Source organism: Strix aluco, chromosome 5 (assembly GCF_031877795.1).
Source record: "Strix aluco isolate bStrAlu1 chromosome 5, bStrAlu1.hap1, whole genome shotgun sequence".
Taxonomy (NCBI): Eukaryota; Metazoa; Chordata; class Aves; order Strigiformes; family Strigidae; genus Strix; species Strix aluco.
This window is the reverse complement of record NC_133935.1, coordinates 66,219,818-66,237,681: the sequence shown is the minus strand read 5'-3', so window position 1 is coordinate 66,237,681 and position 17,864 is coordinate 66,219,818. Positions and strand designations below refer to the sequence as shown.

General features: G+C 40.0%; 1 protein-coding gene across 2 annotated transcripts in view; it reads right to left on the bottom strand.

Moving 5' to 3' along the window:
• Positions 1–17,864, bottom strand: part of PLXNB2 (plexin B2) — a 262,361-nt gene that overhangs the window by 25,142 nt on the left and 219,355 nt on the right. For both annotated transcript variants that reach the window (XM_074827664.1, XM_074827665.1), the window contains exons 19-25: positions 7,690–7,826; positions 6,892–7,059; positions 5,173–5,281; positions 3,230–3,457; positions 2,575–2,751; positions 1,983–2,122; positions 823–923 (exon numbers count right to left, since the gene is read on the bottom strand). In XM_074827664.1, coding sequence (XP_074683765.1) covers positions 823–923; positions 1,983–2,122; positions 2,575–2,751; positions 3,230–3,457; positions 5,173–5,281; positions 6,892–7,059; positions 7,690–7,826 — 1,060 coding nt within the window. The remainder of the gene's footprint in view (positions 1–822; positions 924–1,982; positions 2,123–2,574; positions 2,752–3,229; positions 3,458–5,172; positions 5,282–6,891; positions 7,060–7,689; positions 7,827–17,864) is intronic.

The following is a 17,864-nucleotide window of genomic DNA, read 5'->3' as shown; positions in this document are numbered from 1 at the left end:
CCTGCTTTTTAGCCACTGTCAATATGAAATAATCTATTTCTCTTCAGAAATAAAACATGGAGGGTTTTTTTAGTAGAGATTATTTCAACATGACCCAACAGCAAGTATAATTCAGAAAATGAGGTGACATTTCATGGTAATCATTTAGGCCAGTATTTGCAATGTTTGCACTCAGATGCCTAATTTAAGCACTGCAATGAGTATTTCAACATGTAGAAATGCTGAGCCTTCACACCTCCCGCTGCCTTCCCTGGGATGATGTCTCTACATTTACACAGAACAATTAGCTAGCTTCTCAAATCAAGCTTAAGGTTTTACCACGATAAACAGGGCAAAATGCTATTTCTCTCCCATGAGCTTGCCAAATTATCCCTTTGTATGCTGATTACTGAAAACAAATTTTGCAGTTCTGAAAACAGTTTTTAATGTGCATACTTGGCACATACAGCCATTGTGCTAAATACTAAGTGCATGGTTAGTCACTATAAAATATTCTTACTTCCGTATCAATGGCAACTCACATTAATGACTGTAAGTAGCCCCAATCTCAACTAGTTTCTATTTCCCAGTTGCTAACTCTATGCTTGCTTTAGACTAAAACTATCCATTTCCTTTAATACCCTCAGCTCCCTATTTTAATTTATTTATGGCTTTCATATATAATAACAAAATATCTGCTGTATGTCAATGTCAGTAATCAAGACTACTAAGATCTACTGAGTATTCGTTCCCAGAAGACAGTTTTAGCAAGCTAGCACCATTGCTCCAGCTCATCTTCTGATTGCTGAAGAGGACCCAGAGGAGGGCAAATATCTGTCATACCTGTGAATTCCTTTTTGCACCGGTCTCTGACACTCTCCTCCAGGCCTTCAAGTTGTGATTTAATTTTTTCATACTCTCGTTCTGCTTGTTGGCTCTTGCGTCTTTATGGAATAGAGGTAAGATTTGTAAGAAGTTAGAAACTGCAAAAGTAAATACTTTGCAACAGCTCTGAGTGGGAAGCCAAAGGACTGGAGGACATTTTCCGAGTCTGATTTCTTTTTAAACGCTGGCAGTAGAAAGAGAATGGAGGAGGAGAACAGCAACAGTGGACCAAGTCTTCATTCTTTGTAAATCAACCTGGCATCATCACAGACCTGCTGCTTCAAAGCACACTTGGGCCAGCAATTTAAAATCCAATAAGCAGTAGCTACAAATGCTTTCAATCACATATTACATACAGAAACTCAATTTGTATGTACTGAACAAAGATTGCTTGCAACATGTCCTGCACTGGCTCTGAGCCACCCAGGAGTGTGTCTAGGACTGAACTGAGAAGGTTGCAGGAGGTCCACGAGAACATCAGTGATGTACAGCACATATTTCAGCATTGCTTCAGCTATATTGATATGCACCATAAGAGTGAAATCCACCCCCTCCTGAGGGACAGTATGAGGCCCTCATTACTAACCTTAAAACTCGGCTAAGTAGGTCTTAAGTGAAATAAAGACATTGTTCTGAACCTTTGTGAAGCATGAATTTCACCATTAATCATGAAATTTGTGTGTGAGTAACACTTATCTCAGCTGGAAAGGCCAAAATGACCCTTTAGCCAAATCCCTCCAGCTCAGATCTACAGTCCTGACTGAGGCAGTATAAACGCCGATGGATATGTATACAGAATAAGTTATCTCCTTCACAAGAGGCACTTTAGCTGCCATTTCAAGAATATATGTGTGCAACTCAGTCTGCAATTATGCGCTTGGCAAGCCTGGGACCAATTGTGCTTATGTATAAAGGATGGACTGGGCTGACTGACACGGTATTTGGTGTGAGTGAGAGGAATTAATCGGTGCTTATATAAATTTCTATCTGTAACTGCCTTTCTTAACTCTGCAGTTCATAAAAAAGATGAAGATAATTTCTGTAGACTGAGCTGAAAACAATCAGGTAGTACCTTGAAAGCTTTAGGACAGCAAAACCACCTAATTAAAGGAACTTACCTGTAACAGATAATAGAAGTGACGATGATTGCTACCATAGGAATAAGTACCAGTGGCAAGATAAGATTCAGTGGGATGTCACTCACACGTGTATCATATTCCACCCTTCCAAGGATCCATTCCCGGAGTCCAAATTTCACCTAATCAGATAAGCACAGACGTTTGTCTCAAAAAGTGCAAATGGACAGTGGTTCATTTCTCAGTTGCATTCTAAATTCTTCGTAATTCCCACTAAGTGAATTACTAGCTCAAACTGACAAACAAAGGAAACATTTCTGAATATTTAATACTGAATTTAGGTCACTAGCACTTTATTACATGAAGTAATTTTATTTTGCTTAGCAGAGGAAGAAAAATGCCCAGCCTGTCTAGCTACAATTTTACATTCGTATGTAATGAAGCTAGAAGGCATTTGGCAGCTTGGGACTGCTCTTTACATGTGACATCTTCTGGACAGCAGGCAGAAGCTGGAGGAAGAAAGAACTGCAAGGAGTTTCTTCATGTTACTACAACAACTTGAAGAACAAATTACTTCAGTTAAGAAGCACTGTATCAGTGTCACACATGATATTCTATTGAAAAGGTAACCTACAATGAATTCAGGAAGGTTGTTGATGGTGTCTCTCTTCTGCCGTTTCTTTGGTTGAGGCTGTACTTCTGGCGGCTCACAATATAAGTCCGTTTCAGTTAGTGTTTTTATGTTGCAAGGCTCGTCACCCACAAAAGCCTGGGCCTCGTCTATTGTCATGGCTTTGTTCAGGTTACTGCCCTAGACAGAAAATACAAGGCTAAGTCATCATCACAAAGTCTTTGGAGACAAGAAGTCCTGAGCTGCGACTTTCCATTTGGATAATTTTTAGCAGCAGATGTGATTTGCACTGCAGTGTACAGAAGAGCAGAGTGGTTGGGAATTATGCGATTTCTCTCCTTTCCTTCCTAGTGCGAGAAGAGATGTCCCCTCCAGTCCTTGGGAGCTCTATGGCAGAGGGCATTACCAAATGTCAGGCTGAACAGGAGGGGGCATCCCTGGGAAACCCAAAGTATGGCTAAAAATATAGCAACTATCTCTCAGAAGGGGAGTGGGGAGGAAAGGGGAGCTGACAATGTTCTAGCAGAGGTAAGAGACTCCTCCAAGCATTTTGAGTATGGTACCAAACAACAGCTGTTAAAGGTTTGAGAAAGGAAGGAAGAATTCCATATACACTTCAAGGACAAAATGAGCAACCACCATCTCTTGACAAGTTTACCTTTGCATTAATAAGTTTGTTGACTTGTTTTTTGATGCCATCTGTGAAGTTTTCAAAGGTTGGGTCTGCAACATAGGCAAAGGAGTGGCTCTCATTTTTTACAACCAAATGATAATGATCCATTAGAATAACAGTGGTAATGTTATAGTTTTCTGGGTCTTCCAGTATTGGTGGCGAAGAAAAAACCACTGTGGTTTCATTGAGTCTTGTAACAAGCTTTCCAACAAACTGTAAGAAACAAGACAAGAAGAGAATGCACATTTTAGAGTTTGACTTGTTCCTGTACATAACTGTTGATAACTTTAGCCTGTAGAAATAAACCCACTGGATTTATATCCTCTCCATACAGCAGAAATAACATAGCATGAGGTATTTTCTGAAAAGAAAATTAAACAAATTTGTTGATGAGAATAAACTGTTGCTTCATTATGTTCTAGCAGCTACTTGAAGAATAAGCTTAGGCTACAGATCAGTTTCCATTCCCTCCAAATTCTGTGGCTCTGGACCACACTGGGCTGATATCATTAAACTGCTCTAAGATTAAGAGGTTTACATGGCAGCTTTAATCCAGATCATCTTCCATGCCATTAAGTGTCTCAGGTAGATTCTTTTCTACTGACACTGTAAATAAAACACCTCGTTGAAATTCAATACAATTACTAAGTGAAATTTTGGAATAAAATTTACCAATTGTCAATCAAGGTAACAACTCAGTTACCCTCCATCCCCGATTACACAAATGTTTTTATCCTATAAACTCCTTCAGTCATTCAGTAACACCAACCACAGCCAACAACACTAATAGGAACCCTCAACATTTCTTTTATCACCACCTCAGTTGCTCACTTTGAGAAATGCAGTTTGATAGCTTCTCCTCCACATTTCTGATATTGCCATAAGTGGCATTAGAAAAGTTTCTAGTATTAACCAAGAATGTGTGCTGTACATAATGCTGACTTAAGCTAATGTGCTGAGAAGATGCTGAGCATACATAAGAAGCGGGGTAAGAAATGTTGAGAAACACTGTCAAGAATGCTAACAGACTTTAAGATCATCCTGGGAGTTAAGGTTATCACGATAATTACATCTTGCAGTTTATGGCCTAAGAAATGTAGGCACTTTTCCTCTTAAAATTCTTTAAGGATAGGGTTCTGATGGACCCAAATCCAGCTGGCTTTGGCATACTCTGAAAGTTGAATCATGCATGTAATACAAAAGATGCACATTACCAGCTCTATATGGATCACAAGACAGTCTTAAATTGAAGAGCCAGCCTTAGAAAAAATCTTACAATGTTCTTACTGGAAGATCACTTTTAAGTCCTCAATCATCGCATTAAATTGTGATCTTCATTAGAAGAGTGGGAAAATGAGACTATCTGTAATGCCAGTTCTTAACATAAGATGCAAGAAAGGTTTGTGTTTTTATTAAATGGTATTTTTCACAACTTTTTGTGAACATGCTATAGGTGGAATATGCATGAAGAAAGAAAGAAAAGAAGGCTCACTTCATTGAGGTGTGAGAAAATAAAAGGCACTGACTTTGCAAAGCTGAGTACTCAGCATTGTCTGGATTTGGGTCCTGTTTCAGGCAAATCTCTAAAGCTTGCAGGGGGAGAAGGAGAAAGATAAAGATAAAATAAACACTTTCAAATTATGAAATACATCCACTTTACCACTCGAAGCTTAATTCTTCTATCCTTATTCATAGTGAATGAAAATAATTTTAAAGCAGAAGATTGCAAGGTACAAGTGAATGTAAGTCAGGATGGTAGGAGCAGGCTCTTCTTCCATGGAAACCCTGAACAGACTCAGAAATCTGTTCGAACCTTATTCCACTCCAAGCCCCGTGAAGTCCAGTGGGCAGACTTAAATGAATTTTTTGAACAGATGATATGTTATGCATCCAGTGTGATGTCTTTGCGGGGAAAGAAAGAAAATTACCCTTTTGAGATTCGTTTTCCCTGCTTCTGGACGCTCTGCATATACCACCAACGAGAAACTCTGGATGAGCTCAAAACCGGTTCCAGTTACTGTAATATTTCTCCCTCCACTGAAAGGCAGAATTAAAAAAGAAGTCAAGTCAGTGGCAAACCACCACAGCTATAGACTGCTTTATCCTGCACTGCTACTACTTCCACTGAAAACAGCTATATAATGCCTATATGACAATTAGATATCCTACACAAGGGACTTCTGTGGAAGCTATTGATGACTACAGCATTTAAAAGCAGCAATGTCAACTTCAAACTTGTTTTAAAATAGTAGAATAAAAAAAGTACAAATTGCTTTGTCAGTATTTGTGGCTTTTCATTGATGCCTATCTTTGTGTGCTTTACTTCTCCAATGTTTTTGTTAAAATCACTCCACCTACCACACGCACAGAAACAAAAGTGAGAGAGTATTTTCTACAGGTCTGTAAGGACCTAGTTTCTATATTCCTTTTCATTTGCAACACATTGTTTAAAAAATAATGCATTCGCATAAGAAGAACGCATGCAAGTTGCCAGTGGGAATTAAAGTCATCGAAGTAACGTGGATTTAGAGGGATAGCAATCCTCAAAGCAATCCATTAAAGTAAGCTTTAGTTTATTTAGAGGAAAAAAGAAATCTTTTAAATCCCCTGGGGTAAATCACTATTGATCTACCAAAAACACCCTCCAGGCCCCAGAACCACCCAAACCAAAAATCAAAAGCAAGTATTAAAAACAAATCCTATTTTACATAAGTGACTACACAATATTCAGAGTCAGGTACCAATTTCTCCTAGAGAAGTCATAGCCAATTTTATTTTTAATGTCCTATTTGTAAGGTCACAACGTTCCACTTCTTTTATTTACTAACAGAAAGTGGAAACATCATGATCTCTCTCTGCCAACAGTACCTCACTAAGCAAAAGACCAGAATATTAGGGAACAGCTGAGACCACCATGAATCAAGCTCACAAGTTTGTCCCTGTATCAGTCACAGAATGACTTGCAAAACCAGAGTTATGTTACAAGGACTTTTATACAGATGATTTGCCATATTCATACAAATATAAGAGTGGCATACGTTCCTTTGGTTTCACAATTGGTACTAGGTGAGCTTTTTTCCAGAAGGAACAGCTATCAGATGGGGTGTCACTGAGTACCGCCACAGAAGAGAGAATATCTTTTAAAAGCATTATTGAACCCTGATCTAGATTTCCTGAAAAAATACTTTTTTTCCTCATGGGACAAAGAGATGATAAGTCATAACTTTCCCTTATTTCCAGCATACTTATTAAAAGCTGAAGAAGAACTGCTAGAAAACTTTTCATTAGAAACCTTTTATATAGGTTATCCTTATAGGATAAGGATTTGTAAGTAATACAAAGATCATGTTGTCTGACATCATGCTGAAATGCTTCAAATCTCTTTCTCTGAGACATCTTCATTTAGAAGAAGCTCATTACCTCTTCTGGTTTCAGGATTTACCTTTGAAGTGGGGATTAAAGTTTGAAAGTAAACAGAATACTTTCAAACATCAGCTGCAGTTAAGAAAGATCACAAACTCTATGTATCTAAATGTGTACATTGCTAGAGTACAGGAGATTTTATTTCAAACAGTACTACATGTTTATTACTTATTACACATATTTTAACCCAATTGTAAATTAAGTTATGACAAACATTTCATTACCTGCTGAAGCTATTTACTGGCAGGAACTTGGTGACAGTAGGATTCTCACTGTATGAAAATAGCTGTGGTACATTAATTGCTGTGCCCCCATAGTCCATTGTGACTGTAACAGCTTCAACCTTGCTATTAGGTCCTGTAATGCAAACGATCTCGTCTCCAAATTCAGTGCTAAATTTGAGAAGAAGAGGAAACATCTTTAGTTACTAGCATTACGGTGATTTGTATTCTTTACTGCAGTACACCGGAAGCAACAAAACCAGCTCTATTTTTGCTAGGCACTGAGTAGTTACGAGAGGAGACAACACTTTCTTCAGAACACTTAGGGTCTTTAAAATAGATGTAGGGTATGAAAAGGAATAGTGTACAAACACAAGAACAATGCAATGTCAGCACACTTCATGTCATTCCTTTTTTTGGGGGGAGAGAAGGGCAGCAATTAATAAAAGGAAAAAGAAGTGAGAGGAACAAGCCAAGGGGCACTAGAAGATTAAGATTTTATACGGAACCACTGAAGAGATGCTGAGTGAAAGCATGGGTGGGTTTGGAGCAGCCAGTCAAGCAGAGAAAGGCGAAAAATCTGTGTTTATCTCAGTTCTCCCACTTTGGTTGTTTTTACAGCTGCTTCTTCCAGCTGGAACCTTGGAGTGAGTTTCTGTCTGAATGTTACGTGCAGAGCTCCATTGCACGGGATGAGTCACAAAGAGATAGACAATGGTTTTGTTTAATTTCTAAAGGCCAGAAAAGGTTGGTGCTCTGTTAGGATACAGCTCTGTATTGTTAGTTACTCAGGGTACGTACACATTGCAAGGCTGGCTACCGACTGAAACTTGAACGTCCTTCTTGGAACCAGTGGCCAGGTTTGTACCAGTGATGGTAAGTGTGGTTCCGCCCGCTTGGGGACCACTTTCAGGTCTTATTCGAGAAGGATGAGGTTCCTGCAAAGAGAAGATGGTCAAACTAATTAAGAAAATTAGAATAAAATTTACACCAGTATTAATTGGTATAATAGCTAACAGAAGTTTAATAAAATAATAACATTAAAAATAATAAAATCAAAATGACAGAAAATTCTTCTAAAACCCCCCCAAACCTTTTATTATTCATGCTGAAGAAAAAAGTAACATGATGTGAATATAATTCTATTTTTTCCATACTATATTTTACGAGGCTCTATATGAATTTCAACTCTATTTACAGAATGTAGAATTAGCTGCCATCAAGTCTGTGAGAGCTTCCTGTTGGATTTCCTGTTTTCACACTTATTTTAAGATTTCTCTCTTCCTTAAGGCTGAGTCCACCTTCACTCTTCCTTATCCTTTCCTACATTCAGTGTCAGCTACAGGAGAGACTGAGCAAGGTTTTCAAAACTGGTATTGAACAGAAAGAATATTAAGATTCCCTTTATCTCGTAAGGCTCTTAATTGTGGTAAAATTGTTATCCTGTTCTTGAGCAATGAGCTTGCAAAGAAAGAAAGTCAGAAAAGGCTAAACTTTTCTTTATGCACCCAGAACCTTGGAGCAGATTTTTTAAAACCAATTGAAACAAGAAGACACACTTCAAAGTGTTATGAAATTTGCTGGCTATTTAAATTTCTCAAGTAAGTTCCCTCTTTTTGTTCTCAATTCAGTCTTCGTTTCCGTGATCGTATTCCAGGAGCTATGACAAATACCATAAACTAACAGTGAGGGCTTTTCATGAACAGTGTGATTTAATTACTTCATCACTAAGTAGTCCCTGCTTCCAGTTGAGAAAACCATCCTTATTCAGGACAACACTGAAGCTGCTGAACCAAGAGGGCGACCGAAGCCGTGCAAGCTGTGTGAGATGGGTTACCAGCCGGCTCCAGGAGAGTGCTGCCTGCCAACTCCATGGCCGGGCTCTGCCTGCAGACATGCTGCAGCCCTTGCGCTGGAGTGATAGCTATTGTGCATGCAGGCAGCAAGGTGGTCCCACAGAGCCAGCCATCGCATGCGCTGCACACACAGATAGGATGCCAGGTCCAAGCATGCGGCAGGGGCATTGCTCTCAGGGACCCTGCATTTGCTAAATCATACCAGATCAACAGCTTAGGGAGGCTGTGAATAGGTAATGCCTTTACTGATATATAACTGCACTTCTTCATCCATATTCAAACACAAGATTTCCTTAAATGAGTCAAATAAGCAATGAGCTTATTTCCCAATCTCATGTATATTTGTAACTCACATCTGCTCTCCTCCTCCTCTTGCACAATCTTGCTAAAATGGTTGACTGATAATAAAGTCCAGGCTTGGGGTATTCCATATGAAGCATACGCAAATAAAGGAAGAGCAAAGAAGTTTGAAAACTTCGCTTGCTGATGAGGGTTTCCCTGATCACCATCATACTGCACTGATCTCCTACTCTAAGGAGGAAAAGCCCTGCTCAGAAACAAAGAGCAACAAGCCCACACCTTACTAGTCATGCGGCAAAACCTTTCCCCTGTGTTGTTTTGCTCAGGTACAGATTGCCATTGCTGACATTGCTGTGTCAGCTTACAGCTACAAAACCGAGGGCCCACGAATAGCAGGGAGGAGGACTGATGTACCACAGTTTGGTTGAGCCATTGACAGGTTTTTAATAAGCAGCAGAAATCCATAAGAATGCATCCAATGGGCCTCGTGGTTACTTTACAAATTTGTTTTATTGAAGCACAGATATAGAAATGTGGAGAACTCATACTTGGTGTGCTTGTTTTATACTTTCATGTCTGAGCAACTTCTCCCCGAAGGAATGCATCATGGTTCAGCACACTTCACAAATCCACAATGACAACTATAATTTGCTCTCAAGTCATTGAGCTTTAGGAATATGCTTTAACACTAATTGGGTGTCAATTGCTTTTCTTCCCTGAGAGAAATATGTTTGTAAACCCTTCATTGCTCAAGATGTACATCGCTGCAGCATACTACTGCTCTCATGTGCTAACCTTTGATTTTGTTTTAATTTAATACATCACTCGGGTTACAAGATTTTATGTAGGGAAGTGACTCAAAGTAATTTTGAAGTATTTTTTAAGCAAAAAGGAGCCTTGATTCAATATAAGAATTGCCTAAACCTTGCCCACTTAGGTCTATACAACCCTCTCTGGGCATGCTCTTGTTTGGATTTAATTGCTTGCTGATTTAAGTTAAATTGAAATAAGACATGTGAGGGTAAATAAAAAGTTTGAGGGGGTCGGTTTTAAAAATCACACTTGAAGTTTAAATTAACACAAGTCTAGACATATGCTTCAAAGAAAGGCTTATTTATGCTTTTTTGTAACACAATTCCATTGCTGAAAAAATTACCAGCAAAATTGTATCTAAAATACAGAGTAAATAAATTGCTTATAAAAATGTATGAAATACTGTAAGCATAGCCTTAGCACATGGACAGAAAACCATACCTTTTATCGACTTCAAATTAAATTTTAATTGCTATAGATTGTTAAGCATGTTGGACCACTGCATCATCTGCAGTAAAAATCCACAGCAATGATTAGCTGTATAACATGCCTCGGATAGCTTTCAGAAGAAAGTATAACCCAAGAACCACTAAGGAATCAGACAAATCTGTTATCCCTGAACCTCAGAAAAACTGTTTAAAACTCACAGCCTTTTCCCTAAATACTCCCTCCACTGAAAGCCTAGGCTCTAAGGACAGACTTAGGAAGGAAAGGAGCAAGAAACCACTTAAAGCCAAGCCTTTAAGCACAAACTTAGGAAGGAAAGGAACAAGAAAAGGTTTCTGAAGCATCACACACCACTGTTCTCTGTAACCTCACCATAAAAAATGAAAGGAAGCTTGCTAAGGACTTCTGCTAGACAGCTGTATTCCTTTCTACCTGCAAAAATGTGAAATAATTGCCCTGTTAAAGCTTTGCTGAGTTATCTGATGGGTAGCTTTGGCAAGGTGTCAGCTGGCTCTTGCTAACAACCAGTAAATATCGAGTGAGCTACAAACTTGAAGTAGAACCATCCACACCATTCTGTGTGGGACCTTTTAGTGGTGGTGTACGTTTGCCTACACAGGTACCCAAATAGCAAAGTTATTGCTGAATAACACAGCAGCAATGGGGAAGTGAAACAAGTTTCTCTTCCATTTTCCCCAGAAATTGCTTTTTTCTTAGCAAGACTCCAACTCTGCTGGAAGTTAACATGCAGCTAAACTGGACGGGAGAACATGCTGCCCACGCCTGACCCCATCGATGGCACAATCGCACCATGAGGTCAGCACATCTCAGCTTCACTTCAGGCTGAATGGAAAACCAAGGCCAAGAATGACTCTGGGAGCAGACAAAGAGGAGGTGGAATAGTTATGGTTTAACCCTTATTTTCTCTTTAATTGCTGGTCTTGCAGCAGCTCCTCAAAATACTATTTTAAAACAGCTTAATTCAAAGTATTCATATTTAACGTATTTAAAGTAATTTTGCAAATACCAAGAGCTCTCCAGAGACCAAATAATGTGGATGCCTCAGAAAGATGATCTAATAAGGAGAAGCTGAACTGTGCTCTGTGGGCAGCAGAATTCTTCAGCATGACTGCTAAGACAAAGCATTGCATAGTAACAGTTTGTTACTGTAAACTTGTTAGGAAAATGATTTGATTAATTTTAACTTGCTATTTTCTGTTTCACATTTTCCCCCTTTCCCTTTCTCTTAAGACCCGGCAGAAAAAGTAAGTAGTTAAAATAAATTATCAAGGATTTTAACAATTTTAATAACCATTTTATTGCAAAACCAATGTGATATGAGCAAGTTTTAGTGCTCTTCTAAAATATTCATGGATGGCTCGAAGAGCAAAGCTACATTGGCCCACCTGGCGGTCTTAAGAGTACCAATAAAGAAAAAAAAATTGGTTCATCCAAATGTTCAACCAGAAAGCATTTTTCAAAAATGCAATTAGGTAGATAGGATCAGCGGGAGAACAGTATTTCGCTGAATGCCAAAATAATTTGAGAAAGCACCTTCAGTGGTGGTACAAGCCTTCACAACAATTTTGTTACCTAAGGAGAAGGTATCCCCTTCCCACAACTGACATGGCACTCACCAGTGAGACAGAGAGGTTCAGACCCTTGGAAGCTGCCAGGTCTAGTCTTATCTTACACAGTCTTATCTTACACAGACGAGCAAAGCTGCATCTAACCCACAGCTCTATGTTACTTACCACAGCCCCGCATGAGATTCCTTCTCCTTGCAGAGGAAAGCAAGGTGAAAAGGGTAAATCCTTCACTACAAACCTTGTCTGAGGGATAATAAAAACGCTGCTTTTATGAAGAGCCAACCCCTTTTAATTTGGACTCAATCCTGAGCAATACTGAATGTTCAACCATTACAAAGAGCACTGATAAACCTAGGACCTCAAGTGCTGCGAGATCAGTGATGTCACCTTTTCAAATTCCCCTCAATGATTTTTTCTCTTTGTTTCTGCCCTTTTCTCATTTCAGCCTCTGAATCAGATGTATACCTGCCATCATAATATATACCCCACTTCCACTTTCAGCCCTCTGCACCTCAGGATCTTTGTTTGCTCAGTCAGAAGGTTACCAGGGGAAGTCACACTTACTATAACATTGCAGCACAGTGTGCCATTATAACATCACACCACAGTGCTCGGTGCAATTATGATGTTAAGCAGAACACTTGATTATGTGTCCTATATGGAATTTGTAGCAGTCTTATAATAATTCTTCTGGAAGATGTCAGCCCCTGTGAGGACTTGGCAATACTTAAGTTCTCATGGACACAGTAAAATTTAAACAACCCTACAAACACTAATTTAACCCTTATTTTATAATTCCTTAAAGTGTAGAAAACAATAATTCATATATATTTCAGTCGTCTTCTTATTTTGCTTGAAATGGAGGAACGTTCTTTCAGGTTTCAGTGCTCTATACCTCCCCTTTTGTCACTGGGCAAATAGTGTTCATGTTTTCCAGGTAGTTTAATGTTTGAGAATAAATATTTTCTGCAATAACAGGTTACCTTGTTATGTAGTCTTTTTGATAGTCTAGACTAAAAAAGCCTGTTCCAATGTCTGTCAGTTGTTCAGTGGCCTGTTTCTTGCCAAGTTTGGTAAGCCATCTCCCAGCAGAGGGACCTCCCATCACCAGGACTCCCCACCTTATGCTCTCATGACCATGCCCTGTGTGTTTGTAGGAAGTGGATTTGCAGTTTTGGTAAAACATATGCACATCCACAGCTATACTATTTAGAATAGAATAGAATAGTTCAGTTGGAAGTGACCTGCAATGATCAACTAGTCCAACTTGTCAACAAGGTGTAGCTTGTTCCCTACCACATGGTTTATCCTGAAAAAATAATTTGATCTTGATGGGATTTCTTGCTTGTAGGTCCAAGCAGATTGTAGCTTGTTATTCATGGGAAGTATGAGCATTTTACATATCTTACATACAAACCTTCCTTAAATCCTACTTAGGCATAATAATGTTGAGCTAGAGGTCTCAAAGTCCACCTGCAACCCAACTCTCCTATGTTGTACCAGACTGCTGAGTTATTACTCCTGAACTGTTAAGCAGTTTTCCCAGAGCTTTGACAATCATTAGGCAGCTTTGCTGGAAGGATAATAATGATATGAATAGGTTACCTCTTCTGTTTTATGGCTGTGGTTGGTGCACATCCCATTGATATGGTTTACCTGAAAGCAGTGGTTATCTGCTCCAATTTGAAGTAGTGAGACAATGACAGTTTCTAAGTCCTTGTACATTCCTTATGGTATGTAACATTCAAATACTGCTAGTTTGTTTGGTAGCAAATTCATTTATTTTCTTTGTAATAGCAATGAATTCCCTTACGTGGCATTTGCATTTCTGTGTGCCACTGCCCTATCTTTGCATTGGGGACTAACCTGAGCTTCACAAACTATTTTTTGGGTTTGCCCCACAGTAATGTCATAGTCTTGCAACAGTCTGTCCTCTGAGGTGCTCTGTGCCTCGTCAGCACAGCGGTACCAGAAAAAAATAAAGACAAATACTGGCAAACCAGCTTGCACTGGCCCAAATATGTATATGACTTCACACTCAGGCCATTTTCCAGTGTCCTGTTTTCTCCATTGCAGACAGAAGACTTTCTTTTGCTTGCTCTGTTTGTATCCATTGCCTTCTACTTACGAATCTGTTCACAGAAATGGTGATATATTTTTCATTGTAGTTTCATGCTTTCTGCATGCTAGAGGGTAAATTATCTCCATGTCTGTTCCACTTATAATCACATTTAGACGTGAACTTACTTATTAGCAATGTACATGACTGCTGCTCTTACACAGCTACTGCAGACCCTCTGAGCATTCACATTTCAGCTCTTACATTTTTCATCCCGTTTATTAATCTAGAATGAACTTTTTCATCCTTAATATTTTATGACTTGCAGTTAGTCTTTTTGCACAGTTAGGAAGGTGATCTCTTATTTCTTCAGGTTTCTGATTACAATTTTATTAAAAGCTACCTTTTACAGGCTGAAAATGCTTTCAGAGAGCTCCCAGCATTTTAGAGCTCTGTGGTCTGTTGGTGTCAAATGAAAGCACAGCTTTTACCTGGCTAACAGTGGGGTTACTGCTTTTCTTTCCTTTTTTTTTTTTTTTTTTTATCCAGCTTCTTTGCAATTTTCCCATTAAAGATATGCAGGTGCAAAAGAGAACCATCCCCCAACCTCTTTTTCACTGACCTGACTTGCATTTGGGATCTGATCTGCCAGGCTGATTCATGTTCCATCAGTTTGTTTGCTTTGCAGCTTTCCTGGTTTACACTGTCATGTCCAGCCAACTCATTTCTGGTCCCTTGCAAAGTATTAAAGAACAAGAGGAGTGCACTCCTGTGGAGCATCACCTAGGTTCTGCATGTCTTCTTTTTCAATTTCTCTACTATTCCACTCATCTGTTACCAAGCACATCCTAAACTTTTTATATTCTGGGCATGACTCTGTAAATAGGGATACTATCTACTATAATATTTGTCTGTGGTAGGCAGTTTCTAGCCCAAGAACTACACCACTGAGATAAAAGTGGTTACCCTTGATCCTTCACTAATGCAGAAAATCAAAGAGAGAAACAACCAGCCACCAAGGAGGCTACTGGTGGATCATGAGAGGGGCCAGAAATTTAGGAACAGTTGGAAGGCAACAGAGGAGGGGGGCCTAACCAAGATGCAAAGAAACCTTGGCACGAAGGCTATGCTTCAGAGGGGGATGCTGGAGAAAATGCAACCGTGCCAGACCACAAGCAGAGAGACAACTGGGGAGGGAAAAGAGGATGGTGGCAGAGTATATCCTCGTGATGCCGCGAGAGAATGCCAGCTGCAGCACAAGGGGAAGCCAGCAACAGATGGATGTGTTCAAATGGACATGATGGGGCAGCAAATGGCAAAGCCACCTAAGCTCCTTTCTGCCAGCTCCTGTAAGCAGTGACCTCCAGCTGGGGGTTTGCCTTTGATACAAGTGCACATCTTCCCAAGTAGAAATGAGCTCTTGTGCTTCCACACAAACAGAGCACAGGGATGCTGTGTAAAGGACCTAATGACAGTTCACACACGCAGATAAGACTTTCACAAATGTACAGAGCACATTATTGCTCTGTATTTATCTCATCCATCCTTTCCTCCACAAGTAACCTTTCCCTTTCTTCATCCTGGTCCCAGCTGCAGTAAGTTCTGGCTCTTGAAACAGGTCTGTAAAACAACTAATTTGTTACCAAAATTAACTGCCCCTCACTGAAAGTCAAATTATTCTGCCAACCCTTGCATATAACTAAGGCAAAAATTAAAGGCATTAAAAGCATAGCCCACTAAGTGCTGTAGACACTGGCCACCTTCTTGGAGGTCAAAATGTCATTTCATGGACTATAAAGGTAACCGCAGAAGCTAAATTAAGCTTCTGAACAGGGCATGCAAGTCGTTAGGAACTGCTCTTTCCCCCTCCACTTCCCTCTTTTCTCAGACTCAAGGGAGCCTGCTTCTTGTTTCTTCAGAAAAGCCACCCACTCACAGGATATTCAACCAGAGAATTTCCATTGCGCACTCTTGGCAGCCTGGTGTTCACCGCAGTGGCTGACTTGACCCACAAACTTGCCTCATCACAGCATCCACAACACAAGCCAGGTTTCAGTTCCTGGGTTATTTCTGCAAGAGCAGAGAAGTGAGCTGAGTCCTGCCTTTCTGGGGCTGCTTTGTCCAACCTCACACCATGTGAGCTGATCAAACACTTCCAGCCACTTCAGGTGCCCAGGCAGAGCATTTGCCTGCAATGTACATTGTGTGCTGTCTGCTGTGGATGGGATGCTTATGCAAAGGGTTGGTATTTTAAACAACTAATTTTTTTGACTGTAGGCAGCATCTTTTTATTGTGAGGCAGACACCACATGATTTACTGAAAAGACCACAGAGCCTTGCTGACAGGTTTGATGGAGAAATGGAAGCATGCATGACTGAAAAGTCTGCGTTATCATACAGTCAGTGGCAGCTTTCAAGCAGAACCACAAGCACTGAATGGTGGGACATGTATTTAAGTGCACAGCTCAGATGATAGAGGATTAAGTCTAATAATATCCACATGAGGAAGGGCCAACTTCGCAAAAAAACTCTCTGCTACCCAGGAGTTCTCCTGGCCCCTATGCAGGCTGACACATAAACAAGACGTGCTCCAGGACTCAGGAATAAAATAAGATCCTCTGGAAGCAACTCCAGACTGCTGTGGATGTATGGTTTATCAGCATCAATTGTAATGCCAAAAAGGGTGTAATATGCTCCCACAAAACCCCCCCAAACTCCCCAACTACAGTGTAAAATGCATGTGTTGAGGTAAAGACTCAGGGAGAAAAATCAAGGAGTGAACTAAAACCCTCCACAAAAGCCTTGAGGCACTAATGGCACTGCACTGGTGAGAGCTCCCAGAGCAATTGCTTCAAACATCAAGAAGGAAAGCAGAGGATGGATGGAGGTAAGAGAAAACTGCCATGTTGGGAGTAGGTTAAGGTGGAAGAGTGCACCTTGTTAAATGTAACTGTGCTGTTCAGGTTCACATTCAAACTTCTAGTATGGTGAACAGTCATGTTCATGTTTGTTTTCAGATCAGACTCTAATTTATTCCCCCTTCTTCCTCTTCTTGGTTATTCATCTCATTTTGTTTAGGTAAATAGACTTCCTGATTTACTAAAAGTCATTATTTCCAAGCCAGTCCCTAAACAACCTGCAGCACCTCAGAAATGTATTACACTTTTGCAAAGTTCTACCTCTAATTTCACCATCTTACATTTGAGTTTTCTGAAACCCCAGTCTTTAACCCGCTCAGCCTAAAACTCATAGAATTGCTCTTGCAAACAGATGCTGGAGAACCCAGAATCAGCTGCAAGCTCTCATTCTGGTGGCTGGAGTCTGAAGATGAGGTACTCTGAGAAAGGAATCATGCTTGTGTGGGATCAGCAAATCTGGGCCATATATCTAGGAAAAGCTTAACTCCTTCCTTTGATACTGCTTCTCACTGTCATAGTAACAAGCAAATCAGATAAAGTTAACAATAAATGAAAAAGCAGGACTGGCCTTTAGCCGTGTTACTGCTCCACCTGCTTAGAGACCAGCCCAGCTGTCAGTGCTCCAGATGTACCGCATAGCTGGATATTAAAGTTTAGCACCACTTCATTCCTATTTCACTAAACAGGAGAATGGTTATTGCCTGATACTGATCATAGTGAAACAACAGCAATGTCAGTATAGGGGAGGACCGGGTTACCAGAATTTAATTTCACTGGAATGTTCGGACTTGAACAGCACTCAGGTTGCATAGAGAAATTGTGGTGGGTAGGGAGAAATAGAGCTTTCTTCCCCTGTTACACAGCAAATATAGATGAGGTGTCTACTGCACAGCACTGACTCTTGTGGACCAGGGCATTTTAGTTCAGAAATAATTTTAAATTGAAACTATGGCTTCCCTTTTAACTGGACTTTTGACCCATTTAATGGAGGTCT